Source organism: Temnothorax americanus, unplaced genomic scaffold, assembly GCF_048541705.1.
Source record: "Temnothorax americanus isolate GAGA-0224 unplaced genomic scaffold, ASM4854170v1 Scaffold14, whole genome shotgun sequence".
Taxonomy (NCBI): Eukaryota; Metazoa; Arthropoda; class Insecta; order Hymenoptera; family Formicidae; genus Temnothorax; species Temnothorax americanus.
The window spans coordinates 142,998-156,630 of NW_027509275.1; the positions used below are offsets into that span (position 1 = coordinate 142,998).

A 13,633-nucleotide genomic window follows, 5' to 3' on the forward strand; every position below is an offset into this window, starting at 1 on the left:
CTCGAATATATCATTATTTTACATAATTTCAAATTTAACTAATATATAATATACTGAATTAATTTATATCGATTCGCTAGCTGCGTCTGCGTCATTAAGTTATAACATTTCAACAAAAGAAAATCCAGTTTTTCTTTCGATACGTAATTACAATTTACATAGATTAGTACAACCAAGAACTGAGTAATCGGTTTCGATGCTTCAATTCATATAAGCAATATTCCGTTTGGTATCTTGAAACAATGATCCATGAGCTTTAATACTCAGGAGATATTTTGGCAGGAATCCGATGCACTCTTTAGTTTAAGTTATATTTAAAAAGAAAATCTTTAGCCATGAGGAAGTGATACCAAATAAAGTGCCTCAATATGCAATAAGAAAAATATTGATATTTTTATAAAAGCGAACATATTTTCATGTTTAGTATATAAGTTTTGTAAAGCATTTGCTCGAAGATATTCTTCAACAAAACGCAAGAATGCTCAATACTCCCCTCCGCATTATTTAGATATTATTATTATATTTTATATTTGAAGAGTTTCGAATTCCTACGTTAGAAACAATTTTAAAAAATGCGTCTAGAAGTGCCGAAGAATTATAGCAAATATGTATTAATTGAATGTTGTAAGCCCTTTCAGGGTAGGTTCCTGTATTGTCAATTAAATATAATATTTTTTTCGCGTAATCGCGTGTGTTCTTTTTTTATCTAAAACTAATGATAGGCTTATATTAACATTACAAATAAATATTTATTCCATTGCAAATATAAAATTATAATTTATAGCAGTGTGTTTACATAATCAATTTGCAGAATGTTGTATAAATTATTTATCTAAGTCAGAAATTTCCATAATTCTCTAAATATCATAGCTAAGAAGATCATAATCGTCACTATTCCGTATTTTGACGGCTTTATTTCGCATAGTACTCTGAAAATTTCGTATACTACTCGTTGTACAGGAAATGTTAGTGCCGGAGACACACCTTTACCGACCGGTTCTCCTTTCATAGAGAATTTCGTCGCTTCTGTAATCTTTACGTCGACCATTTTTCCCATGTACTCCTGCTTCATGGGAATTAACACCTGTTCGTAGAATTTGTTATGGCCTACGTAATGCTGCTTATCGTGCGATACCTCCGTCACTAGCACCTTCTGCATCAGTCCCACTTTGTGTCCGTATGGCTCGTACGACTGGAAGAATTCCGACAGCCTTTTGGTTCTCGTCTTTATTTTCTGCGCGGGTACCTTCGGCATCCTGGCGGCAGGCGTGCCGGGTCGGGAAAAGAACTGATTGATGAAGAGACTTGGAAACTTGTACTTCTGACAGAGCGTCATCGTCTCCTCGAAATCCGCTTCCGTTTCCGTAGGAAAGCCGCATATGATATCCGTGGCGATAGTCAGACCGGGCACTCGCTTACTCAGAAAGTTCACCACGTGCTCGAATTCTGCGCGCGTGTATTCTCGCTTCATGTCAACCAGCACCTGGTCACTGCCGGATTGCACTGGAATATGTAGAAAGCTATAGACTTTGGGATGCTGTAGAATCTTGGCCATTTCGTCCAAATGCTCCAGGATGTACGGTGGATTGGTCATACCGACGCGCATCATGCAACCGTCGGGGATCACGGCCACCAATTGCCACAGCAGTTCCGGCAGGCTGGTGCCAATGTCTCTGCCGTAAGCGCCTGTATCCTCGGATGTGAGCCACAGCTCGCACACACCCTCCTCGAAAGCCTGCTTGGCCCGCTCGACTATCTGCTCCGGTGGATAACTACCCAGCTCACCTCGCGCATGCTTCGTCTTGCAGTAAGTGCACTGATTCAAGCAGCCCGTGTTAATGGCTATAATCTCGATGAGCGGATTCCGGCGCACCTTTGGAAGACTCAGCGAAGCACCGCCTGTCTTCTTACCAGAATCCTTCTTCTGCCGTAAGAACCTGACTGTATTTCCTTTCAAGGTTTCTTCCACGACTTCTACCACTCGATCAATTTGCTGCACTCCAATCACACTCAGTCCCTGAAGGAAGGAAGATTTTGGAGCACCTTGCGGCACACATCTGTAAGATACAAATGAAATATTTGCTTAGAATTTTGGACCGGCTCCAAATAATTCTTAAAGTTGAGAAAAAAACTGTAAAATTCTATACATTCATTTTCAATTCAATACAAGCATTAGATAAAATAGTGATTTAAGTCTGTTTTCTATTGCTAGTTCTGACTGTTGCTAGTTCAGGATCTTTTCCTTTTAATGAGGAGTAAAAAAAATTAACTCTAAACTAGTACAGCCAGTTCGGCAATAGAAAACAGACCCTATATCACAATGCGTTATCAAATTCTTGTTCCATTATTATGGCTGTATACAGCGACATACCCAGCGACTACGACATGCTTGCCGATCTTCTTCCCACGCTCGATTTCATTCCTGAATTGATCTTCCGCGGGACTCTTGACAGTGCAAGAATTCAAAAGCCACAAATCCGCCTTCAGTTTATCCTCGGTCAAATTGTACCCGTACGTCGCCAATTGACCGGCCATGTATTCGGTGTCCGAACTGTTGTGCGTGCATCCCCACGTCTTCACGTAGATCGTCTGCGTGCCGGGTATTATACTAGACAGGATAGACGGCTGCGGCGACACTTCTTCCTGCAGCTGCTTCTGTCGCTTCGGCCGTATAGTGATATGTTTCCGCGAGCTGTACCTCTCCTTAGGCGTTATGTCCTGCGACGCGATTAAATCCTCGATGTCCTCGATAATATCCTCGCATGGAGCAGGCATGTTCGCCAAATGCAAAAATGATATCTAAGAAGTTGTTTGCCGCAATCTTGAACAAAACGTGTCACGAAACAATTTGAGGTTAAGAGCACGTGATCTTTAAACTAATAAATTCAACGCAAACTGTCGTTAAGACTTCTGGAAAATTATAACAAATAATAAAAATCTTAGGTTATTACATTGTTCAGTTATTGTTTATTCCTATTTCAAGTGTAAAAGGTAAAGATTTTAAGAATAAAATTAGATTACGTTAGGTTAGGTTACTTGAAAAAGTTTTGATATGTGTTATACTGCCATCTAGGTGTACTTTCGTTTATTAGAAAATAAATAAGAAGTTAGATTTTATCGCTAATCGATACAATTTATATATCAAAAGTAGGTATATTGAATTTTCCCGAGAAGTTTCTGAAAAACACAGTGATATTATTAAATTTAAATAGTCCGCTATTGTATTATACTTGATCATATTCTAACACTTTCCTAATTTATATAAGAATATAAATATTTGAGATACCTAAAATATCGACGATTTATGATTTATGATTTATCGGCATGTATTGATAATCTTTTTATCCAGAAAACATGATGACGTGTATGAAATCATCTTAAGAAACTTCTTGAACTTTTAGAAATGTCTTATGAAATTATTATAAAGATATTAAGATACCCATATATGACATGAGACATTAAACAGCGAAAGAAAATTATGTTTTTTCTTAAATCTGCGCAGATAATTTTTTTAAGGTTTTAACAAAAACGATAAAAAATTGCACTGATAAAAAAAAAAACTGTGGCTTTGAAAAATATTTGTGACAAGAGGGAACTAATATTTCAGAAGTAAATACACAATTTTTCAAGCAATGTATTTTTGTGGCTTTAAATAACTTTTTTGCATTTAAACGCGCTTCCAAGTTGTTCGCTTTTAATAATTTATAATAATTTACATAATTCGATATCATATTATTTACAACATTAATATGATTAAATATTATAATATAATAAGAATCAATGTAATGTTTGCGATTTCAGAGTCTTGACGCTGAGGTGGCAATTAGTGCTCTTTAAACATATATATGTACAATAATACCTAATATGAGATTGGCGAGACGTATGTATCCCTTAATTATCTAAAATAACTTACCGCTTTAAAAGTCTTTTTTTCCCTGCCTCTTTTTATAACAGCATTAACATAATAATAAAAACAGCTTTATAATTATGTCTTACTTTTTTCATATATGTGTACCTGTAAAATTAAAATACTTTTACTATTGTATTTTATCAGATTAAAATAATTGCAATTTGAAAGATATATGTGTATATCTATGTTGCTTCTTATATGTAATGTAAAATCATTTCTAGGGTTCTTGAGTGGTTCTAGCGTAGATTACGTCTTCCATGTTTTACATAAACCTATTTGTTTACCGTATTTCTTTACAAATTGCGCGATAAGGGTCAATATACGGATAAGGGTCAATATTAATATTAATATATGGACTTAATAGTCATTTAATGCACCATCTTTGATGAAAGAATAAAAGGTACATTATCCATAAAGAATTATAAAATGTAAATGTAACCTTATTTTTAATATAACCATTACATGGCAATAAATGGAGAGAGGCGTAGGTTACATCATTCGATAATCCATCAACTTCATTACAGTTCCTATTTTAGAAGCACTTTTTGTAAGCATTCTTTAAGCAGATTTATAATAAAGAAATGTTGATTAATAAAAGAAAACTGCAAAAATATTCTTTCAAAAAGTAATGCACATCTCTCTAGAGTAATGCACATGTTTCTCTATATTTGAGAGATCAATCACTTATATTATTAATTCTTTGCCTTTTTGAGCAATCGTGAAGGATATTTAAAGACTTTGCAAACAAAATATTTTGAACCTATATACAAATGGTTTACATAAATATTGTTGTTTGGGACATTGGACGTGTTACTCTGAATAATATGTCTGTGACCCATTTGAATCCGACTGTTTGGAAATCGTCGTCATTATCGAAAAAGACGATATCAGTATTCTATCTAATCTGCAATACTGCCTGTTATCCGGCTGGCCCTTTTTCATGTGCTTCTGATATTACGGATTATATATCTCTATATCGAACAACAATTATTCTATTATAATGAATATTTTTAACTTGTATTTTTTGGATAATCGCACCGACGTGTTCACTCTTCCCTTAATTCATCAAACTCAACAAGCTTCTTTTTCAAATAATACCGATACTTGTATGCTACTGTTAATGTTATTTGCATTTATATTGTTTATTTGAAATAAAACAATATAAATAACTGCAGACACATATGCCAATGTCTCTCAATCAGTAAGTCCACGAAAAAGTTGATTTACGTATTAAATTATTTAGTTTCTAAGAATTTATTATAGTAATTATGTAACAACGGATCGACGATTAAATTGTCTCGCAAAAGTGATATATTGCAATATGATCAAAAAGAAATAATAATAAGAGAAATAGGATCGTAACGATATACAAACAATTAGAATCAAAAGCCATGCGATCCAAGCTTAGGTCTTTGAAAGCCTTATATTAGTTTCTGTATACATATATGTCTATATATATACATATAACTTTTCCAACGAACTGCGCGCCGATTATTTGTCGGACTTAAAACACAGTAATTGTTAGAATTAAAAACCTTTCCTTTCCCGGAATTAAATTGACTCGATTTAATTATCTAAAAACTGTAAAGAAATTTATTGCGAAAAATATTACCTCAGCCAGGGTTCGAACCTGGAACCTCCCTCATTCCGTGTAGGGCTTCGGCGTCGTACCAATTCGACCACCGAGGCATGTGGTAATATTTATCGCAATAACCGGTTAATAATAGTTTGAAAACGTCTTTCTCAGGCGACGTGAATAAATAATAACAACAATCGGCGCGCAGTTCGTTGGAAAAATTATATGTATATATATAGACATATATGTATACAGAAACTAATATAAGGCTTTCAAAGACCTAAGCTTGAATCGCATGGCTTTTGATTCTAATTGTTTGTATATAAAAAAGAAAATTTACGGCCAAGATTATGAGAAAGCTTTTTTTATAGAGACGTTATGTGGAAGATAACAGTGTTATCTACGATCGTGGTCATGGTTATTGCTCAGAAGGCTACCTACAAAAATTACAAAGTCTTTAAGGGTTACCCCGACCACGGAAAAACAGATCAGACAGGTTCGCCAATTAGGGCAATATTGTGATAAAGTAAGTTGATCTTTCAGATATAAATATAAACACCAAAGTTTTTCCTTTTCCGTGAAAAAAAAAATTCTTGTCATACAAATGCATCATTAAGAGCTATCACACTCTCAACACAATTTACAAGAATCTGAATGATCTGGCTCAGCAGTAAACTTTTAATCAACTGTTGGTCATACTAGAACTAAAGATTTCGGAAACATAGTAAACGCGCGCGCCAACCCGTATCAATATTTGTGTTTGAGAATATTGTCTCCATGACGAATATATTTCCCGGTCAACTTTTATCTAATAATTCTATGATCAGTTGAGATTAGACCGTTGGATATCGTTGTCGACTTCTTGGGAGAAGATTCATACAACGATGTCTTATCCATCCTGCTGATTCTATACTGACTTTTATTCGGCTAGATTTTGGCTTTTAGGCATTAGTCTATTTCTAGCACAACACAAAATTCGAATCAAACAGGTTTGGCCATATAGCTTTCCAAAAACATTCTTATTTAAAAATCTTTCGAGAATTGAGAATTTGATTTGACTTGCATTATAATATTAGTGACAATATTAGCGCGTTTGTATCCATTCTATTCTTAGATATGTCTAAAATAGAATGGATGATCTATTATTAGAAATCTATTATTAGATACATTTTAATCCATTTACAAAGCAATTACACACACACACATATTATATACATATATACATATGCATATATGTATATATTGTTATAATATAACAAGCAATTATTAATGATTAAGTCATTTCGCCAAAGATATATAGCATTTTAATCTAGAAATTGTATGTAAGTGTGAATTTAACTTACCTATGTAATTAAATTTATAATTTTATTTAATTTATTTAATAGGTAATAATAAATATATATATATTGATAATTACGTTATCTCAAAACAAAGTGGAGTAGAGCATTATAACCATAGAAGAATATTCGCAATTTAAATATATTATGAGAATCTATTCTCATATATTTTTTATATAGTCACATCATGTGGAAGATAATAATGTTGTGTATCGTGACCATGGGCGTAGCTACCGTTGACAATAAGGTTAGCTACGAAAGTTACAAACTCTTCAGCATTGTCCCGAAAACAAAATTGGAGCTGGAGCTACTTGAAGAACTGAGAAAGTTAGGTAACGCCGAAGTAAGTAGATTATTTAAATAAAAACAAAAATACACATGTAATTTCTTCTTCTGAAAGGAGATACCACTAATTGATTTGTCAGTTAACATTAAAAATAGCAGTTCTCCTGTATTTTATATTATCTGATTCGAAATAAACCAAATTAATTATATATATATATATATATATATATACTCAAAATAATTTATAAATCTAATGTTATGAAATATATAGAATGCAACTAAGAAATACAGTACCGGTCAAAAGTATTGCATCGCTTAATTGACATTAAATAATTATTGTCGATGGCAGTTTGAAACAACGGAATCAAATCAAGATCTTTATTTTTTTTTCAAAGTATTTCTATCAAAGCATAAAATAACAATACTGAAATTTTATAACAATTATGTACGTCTTACTTCATTAAAGTAACGACTTCCCTTTCCATATAGTGATACAATACTTTTGATCGGTGTTGTATGATATATATATTTAATAGGTTTAAAAATCTATATATATATATATATATATATATATATATATATATATATTACTTAAGTAAAATTGCGAAACTGAATCTTATTTACAGTACAACTTCTGGCAAGTACCAAGTGTGTTAGACAGAGAAGTTATTTTTATGGTACCTCCGCGCAATTTAGATGAATTTCATGACCTTATGTTCCGTTTCAATATGCACTTTGAAGTCAGAATTAACAACATTCAGAAACTAATCGACGACACGATCCCTCGGAATAAATCACAGAGTTTTGATTTTCAACATTATCATACTCTCGAAGAAATCTACGATAATCTGGAAGAGCTGGCCAAGAAATATCCTCACAGAGTGCACGTCGTCGTAGGCGGCAGAACATATGAAGGACGCGAGATCAAGGGCGTAAAGATAATCTCTAGTGAAGAGAGATCTGGAATCTTCATTGAGGGTGGCATTCATGCCAGGGAATGGATTTCGCCAGCGACTGTCATGTACATCTTGCATCAACTATTGACTAGCGAAGATTCGGATGTGAGATATGTAGCTGACAATCATAATTGGTTTATTTTCCCAATATTCAATCCCGACGGATATGTGTTCTCGCATGTTAAGGTAAGATTTATTTCATATTAACCGGCATTATTTATAATTGTAATTTTAAATATGAGTTTAATTTATCCACACGAGCGGGCTTTCTTTGATATTTTTCAGGATCGATTATGGAGGAAAACTCGCAAACCGTCCAGTGGTACCTGCATTGGATCGGATCTCAATAGGAACTGGGATTATCATTGGAATAGTAAGCATTTAGCGAATAGAAGAATAATAAATAATAGAAAGTAATAATAAAAAAACAAATAATAGAAGAACGTTATCGAAAGTTCAGATTATTTGGAAACTTTCGAAATGCGCTAATCACGCACGGTAAAGAACATTTTGTATTTGTGTTGAAATCTATCTGTGTAGAAATTTTTGTGTCAAATTTTTAACAGATACACTTGTGTTAATGTAACATATTGTCATTGTGTTGTTTCTGCATTAAGTTAATATTCACCGTTTTTAAGAATTAAAATAAAATAAATTTATATGTAAATGCACGAATTTTTATTGACATATTTTCTATCTTAAAGTAAACAGAAGTTGTTACTTTCTTTTCCATAACAGTTTAATCTGTTAAATCAACATGTTTTTTATGTTATGTATTATAATAAGATGTCTCGTCTGTTTTCTGTAAAAAAAAAAAGAAGAAAGAATAACATTTAATGTAAGAATAAAATTATTTTAATTAAATTTAATATTATAAGTATGTGTTAATTTAACATAAACTTTGCTTCCAGATAGCGTCCATGTGTTACAATTTTGTATTAATTTCTCACGTATTATTTGTGTTATTTATTTACATATTTGCCATCTGTTAAATTAACATAAAAATTAGAATATTGGTACATGTAAAATGTATCAAATATAACAAAAATTTTTTTACCGTTCATTACGATCCATCAATGTAACATTATAACTTGATTTTCTCAGCTACTGGCACCAGCAACAATCCTTGCGATGACGATTACCCCGGAAGCAAGCCATTCTCCGAAATAGAAATGAAAAGCATATCCGAATATATGAAATCCAATCTCCATCATTTCAATTCGTATATTTCGTTCCACGGTTTTTCCCAACGATTGATGTTTCCTTATGGCCATACGGATAAACGTATTAACTCTTATGATGAATTGGTAAGAGATTGCATTGATAAAAAAGAATGTTACCTTTGAAAAATATTTGTGATAAAAAATAAATAATATTTCAGAGAAGCAAATGAAATATTAAGTAATGTATATTTTATTTCGTAATATACATTTAATGTGATTAAATATTGTAATGAAATTAATGTAATGTTTGCGATTTCAGTATCGTGTCGGCTCGACAGCACTCGAAGCTCTTAAACGGAGGTACAATACCCAATATATGATTGGAAGTATTGGCGAGTTTCACCGTATGTAAACTCTTAATTGTTTAAAATAATTTACCGCTATTAAAATCTTTTTTCCTCGTTTTTTTATAACAACATTAACAAAAATAACTGTACAATAATGTCGCCTTTTTTTATATGTGTCCATAATTAAAATGTTTATCATCGTATTTTATTAGATTAAGATAATTACAATTTAAAAATATGTTGCTTATTTTCTATTAATATATAATATAAAATTATTTCTAGAACTGAGCGGTCTTAGTGTAGATTACATCGCAGATGTATTCGATAAACTCATCGTGTATATGTACGAATTGCGCGACAAGGGTCAATACGGCTTCTTATTGCCACCTGACCAGATTATTCCAACTGGAGAAGAGGCTTTAGATTCTCTTATAGCTATATTTAAAGCATTGTCAAGTGGATATATAAGAAATAGTTAAATGTCAAATTTTTACAATTTACTGTTATTTGTTTTGTATTTTTATTTTACGAATTAGATATATTACATGAAGAAATATTTTTATGTAAAAAAAAAAAACTATCGATAAATGACAATAAATTTCGATATTATGTTTTCTAATTATGTACGATGTTTTAAATTTCCTACGCTTTATCATTGCTATTAACAAAATTTTCTGAACATATCTTTGAAAAAACTTGATTTACTTTTACAATATTTCTTGACGTCTCTTTCGTCAGAGAATTAACTATTTATTTTAGTATTTACTAATTCTCGTTTAAATCAATTTCTCTTAATCAACAGTGCCTATTTGTATAATTCCATAAATGCCCACATGACTTTGATGTTTTATATAATATTTAATAATATTTTTATTGCTTGAGAAAATAATCGCCTTAAGATTAACATGTACAAGTTATAAATATGTACACATATGGCGAATACAAGTAGCGAAATAAAAGGTTTACTTATAAAAGTACACATAAATGCATGATTAATGTATGATTAATTATAAAATACTTTGTCAATACCTCAATACAGCAAATTAATGCGATAAAGTAATTTTGGTGCCGTGTGCAACCATAACGTATTTAAGTCAATGAACATTCATATGTATAGTATTGGCAATTGCCGCATGATCCTGTTTTGTAGAAAGGGTAAGCCGATCTTGAGAGAGATTATTCCTAAACCATAATACGAGAATTAAATGTTTTGATAATTAAATTTCAATTAGAATTTATTTATAAGTAGATTTAAACTGCATTTTGGAAAAATTGCATGGTATAATAGCTATAATAAAAAATTGTGACTCCAAAAAAGATTGATAATAACTAAAGACAGTCGTGCATTAAATTTAAAGGAAACTGTAATTATCATGTGGAAGCTAATGTTACTATGTACGGTGGGCCTGGGCCTGGTGACCGCCGAGATGGCTACTTTTGAAAACTACAAGGTCTTCAAAATTGCTGTGACTACACAGCCGCAGGTTGACCAGCTCAATATGTTGGCAGACGTTTTTGACGGAGTGAGTAAATCTTACAAGCAAAAAGAAACAAATAAAAACAAATTAATATATTCGATGCTTTTATATATATATTTTATGCTTTATTTTGTTATAAAAATCTATCTTTCTTGAGAGATTTATAACATTTAAACATTGACCATATTAGTTAAAATTCGAAAAAATTGATTTCATAAATATAGCATAATATACACACAAATTTATATAAAAATTTATAAAATCTACAGAGAGAGAGAGAGAGAGAGAGAGAGAGAGAGAGAGAGAGAGAGAGAGAGAGAGAGAGAGAGAGTTACTGAATTATATTTATTAAATAATATTGAGAACGTTTTTTATATAAAAACCGAAAAATATATAACTAAAATTATATTGTTATTAAATATACAAAATTAAACATCATTTACAGTTTTCCTTCTGGGCGGCACCGGCTGTGAATAAACAAGTGGACCTTATGGTAGCCCCACATAAATTGCCCGAATTCTACGAAATAATGGCGAAAATCCGAGCACCCCATGCAGTTCTTATTGAGAATGTTCAGGCATTAATTGATGAGACGACGCCCCCGAGTGCATCGACGAAATTCGATTTTAAAAACTATCACACTCTCGACACAATTTACAAGAATCTGGATGACCTGGCTCAGCAGTATCCCGACAAGGTGCAGACTGTCGTGGGCGGTAAAACATACGAAGGACGCCAAATCAAAGGCGTCAAAGTTTCCTTTAAAGCCAACAGTCCCGGGATCTTCATCGAGGGTGGTATTCACGCCAGAGAATGGATCTCTCCAGCGACTGTCATGTATATTCTGCATCAATTGCTGACCAGCACCAATCCGGAGGTCAGAGCTCTGGCTGAGAGCCACGATTGGTATATCTTCCCCTCGTTTAATCCCGACGGATATGTGTACACGCACACCACGGTAAATCTCGTCTAAAATTATATTTTAATAATGTCACATAAAATATTGTTTATTAATTTATAAATTAACTTTAATTACACAAAAATTTTTAATTTATTTCAGAATCGATTATGGAGAAAAACACGTAAGCCGTATGGTTTTCTTTGTTATGGCAGCGATCCCAACAGGAACTGGGGCTACAAATGGAACGGTAAAAATTTACATTATGTGATAGGAAACTATGATAATAAAACATTATAAAAAGTTATACATAATATAAAAATCAAGATTATTTTACAAGGTTTAAAGAACTTACAAGATTAAAATTGGCCTGATGTTCGTTAATATTATTTTTTATGTGTATATTGATATGCAATTTAATATTTTCAGTCGGAGGCGCTAGCAATTTCCCATGTTCCGAAACTTACGCCGGAAGTGGACCGTTTTCCGATGTTGAGACAAAGAGCATGTCCGAATATATCAATTCTATTTCTGACAAATTTTACGCATATCTCGCATTCCATAGTTATTCGCAATTATTGATGTTCCCGTATGGTCACACAAAGACTCGTCTTGAAAACTACGACAATATGGTGAGTAATTTTAATTGTAAAACACATATATAATTTTGAGAAATTTATAATAAAATAATTATCTATAAGAGAATTATCTATAAAAAGTATCAAATTGATAAAACAATTAGTTTCCTCTGCATAATATTATTGTTATTATATAATTATATTTATCAATGAAACAGTATCATATAAATTCCGAACCAATGCAAATGTGAATTGTATATATCGGATTAATAATATAATTAGTAGTAATTAATTTAATTTTACAATAAAACAAAGAAGTGTTTTTAAATTATTTTATTATTATATAGCATAATTATTAATGGGACATTATTTTGATTAATTCTAATGATTACTTATAAGAAATAATAGAATATAACAAAGTTTACATGGTTTTTACAATTTTTCAGTATGCTATTGGATTGAACTCGATTACAGCTCTCGCAAAGAGATATGGAACTAATTATAAAACTGGAAATATTGCCGAGACGCTCTGTACGTAGAACAATTTATATTTATTTTGTCTTCTGTCTTTCTGTTTATCTATCTCTCTACCTATCTATCTTGTCTATCATGACTAAATAATTTTTATTTTTCTGAAATAAAAGCGTTGAAGATCTCTTCTTTCTATTTTTAGATGTGGCTTCCGGAAATTCTATAGATTGGGTCAAAGGCACATATGATAAACCTGTCACCTACATTTATGAATTGCGTGATAAAGGTCGTTACGGCTTTTTGTTGCCATCTAATCAAATTGCCATCTAATCCCTCCAACGTTTTTTTCGCCATTTAATCAACGAGATTTTGACTTTTTACCGTTTCAAGAGTAAATGAGCTAAGGCTCTGAAATTTTTACCTAATGTTCCCTACTATATCAACTTTTTTTAGGGATAGGGGGATTGTCCCACGGCCTTTGGTTTTCCGGAACAAACGATAAATTATGGACATAATTTTCTTATCTTGAAACAAGTGTACTTTGTATCTTTTTCATTTCATAATTATATTTGTATGTTTGTGTATGATCAATTCCCTAATTCCTTCAACCAGACACTTTCGTGTCCCACGCGTT

The 13,633-nt window shown here is 32.1% G+C and overlaps 3 protein-coding genes across 7 annotated transcripts; 2 read left to right on the plus strand and 1 right to left on the minus strand.

Moving 5' to 3' along the window:
- Positions 1-283: 283 nt before the first annotated feature.
- LOC143894583 (threonylcarbamoyladenosine tRNA methylthiotransferase) lies at positions 284-3,253 on the minus strand. Of its 2 annotated transcripts, XM_077400969.1 has the most exons (3): positions 2,952-3,253; positions 2,372-2,821; positions 284-2,057 (listed from the first exon to the last, which is right to left on the minus strand). In XM_077400969.1, exons 2-3 carry the CDS (start codon positions 2,773-2,775, stop codon positions 833-835), a joined length of 1,629 nt encoding a protein of 542 aa, XP_077257095.1. In that variant the 5' UTR covers positions 2,776-2,821; positions 2,952-3,253; the 3' UTR covers positions 284-832. The 2 variants fall into 2 exon arrangements, with proteins under 2 accessions (XP_077257095.1, XP_077257096.1); XM_077400970.1 differs by lacking the exon at positions 2,952-3,253 and having other exon boundaries at positions 2,372-2,884.
- Positions 1,767-10,211, plus strand: LOC143894593 (zinc carboxypeptidase-like). Of its 4 annotated transcripts, none has more exons than XM_077400989.1 (10): positions 1,767-1,807; positions 1,959-2,059; positions 3,802-3,880; positions 5,858-6,475; positions 7,004-7,166; positions 7,735-8,250; positions 8,350-8,437; positions 9,169-9,371; positions 9,547-9,631; positions 9,857-10,211. In XM_077400989.1, the coding sequence occupies exons 5-10, from the start codon at positions 7,011-7,013 to the stop codon at positions 10,051-10,053; spliced, it is 1,245 nt and encodes a 414-aa protein (XP_077257115.1). In that variant the 5' UTR covers positions 1,767-1,807; positions 1,959-2,059; positions 3,802-3,880; positions 5,858-6,475; positions 7,004-7,010; the 3' UTR covers positions 10,054-10,211. The 4 variants fall into 4 exon arrangements, with proteins under 4 accessions (XP_077257115.1, XP_077257118.1, XP_077257119.1 ...); XM_077400992.1 differs by having other exon boundaries at positions 5,858-6,012; XM_077400993.1 differs by lacking the exons at positions 1,767-1,807; positions 3,802-3,880.
- Positions 10,212-10,932: 721 nt separating this feature from the next.
- Positions 10,933-13,353, plus strand: LOC143894594 (zinc carboxypeptidase-like). Its single transcript, XM_077400995.1, has 6 exons — positions 10,933-11,097; positions 11,498-12,010; positions 12,113-12,200; positions 12,380-12,582; positions 12,975-13,059; positions 13,202-13,353. Exons 1-6 carry the CDS (start codon positions 10,948-10,950, stop codon positions 13,327-13,329), a joined length of 1,167 nt encoding a protein of 388 aa, XP_077257121.1. The 5' UTR covers positions 10,933-10,947; the 3' UTR covers positions 13,330-13,353.
- Positions 13,354-13,633: the final 280 nt, after the last annotated feature.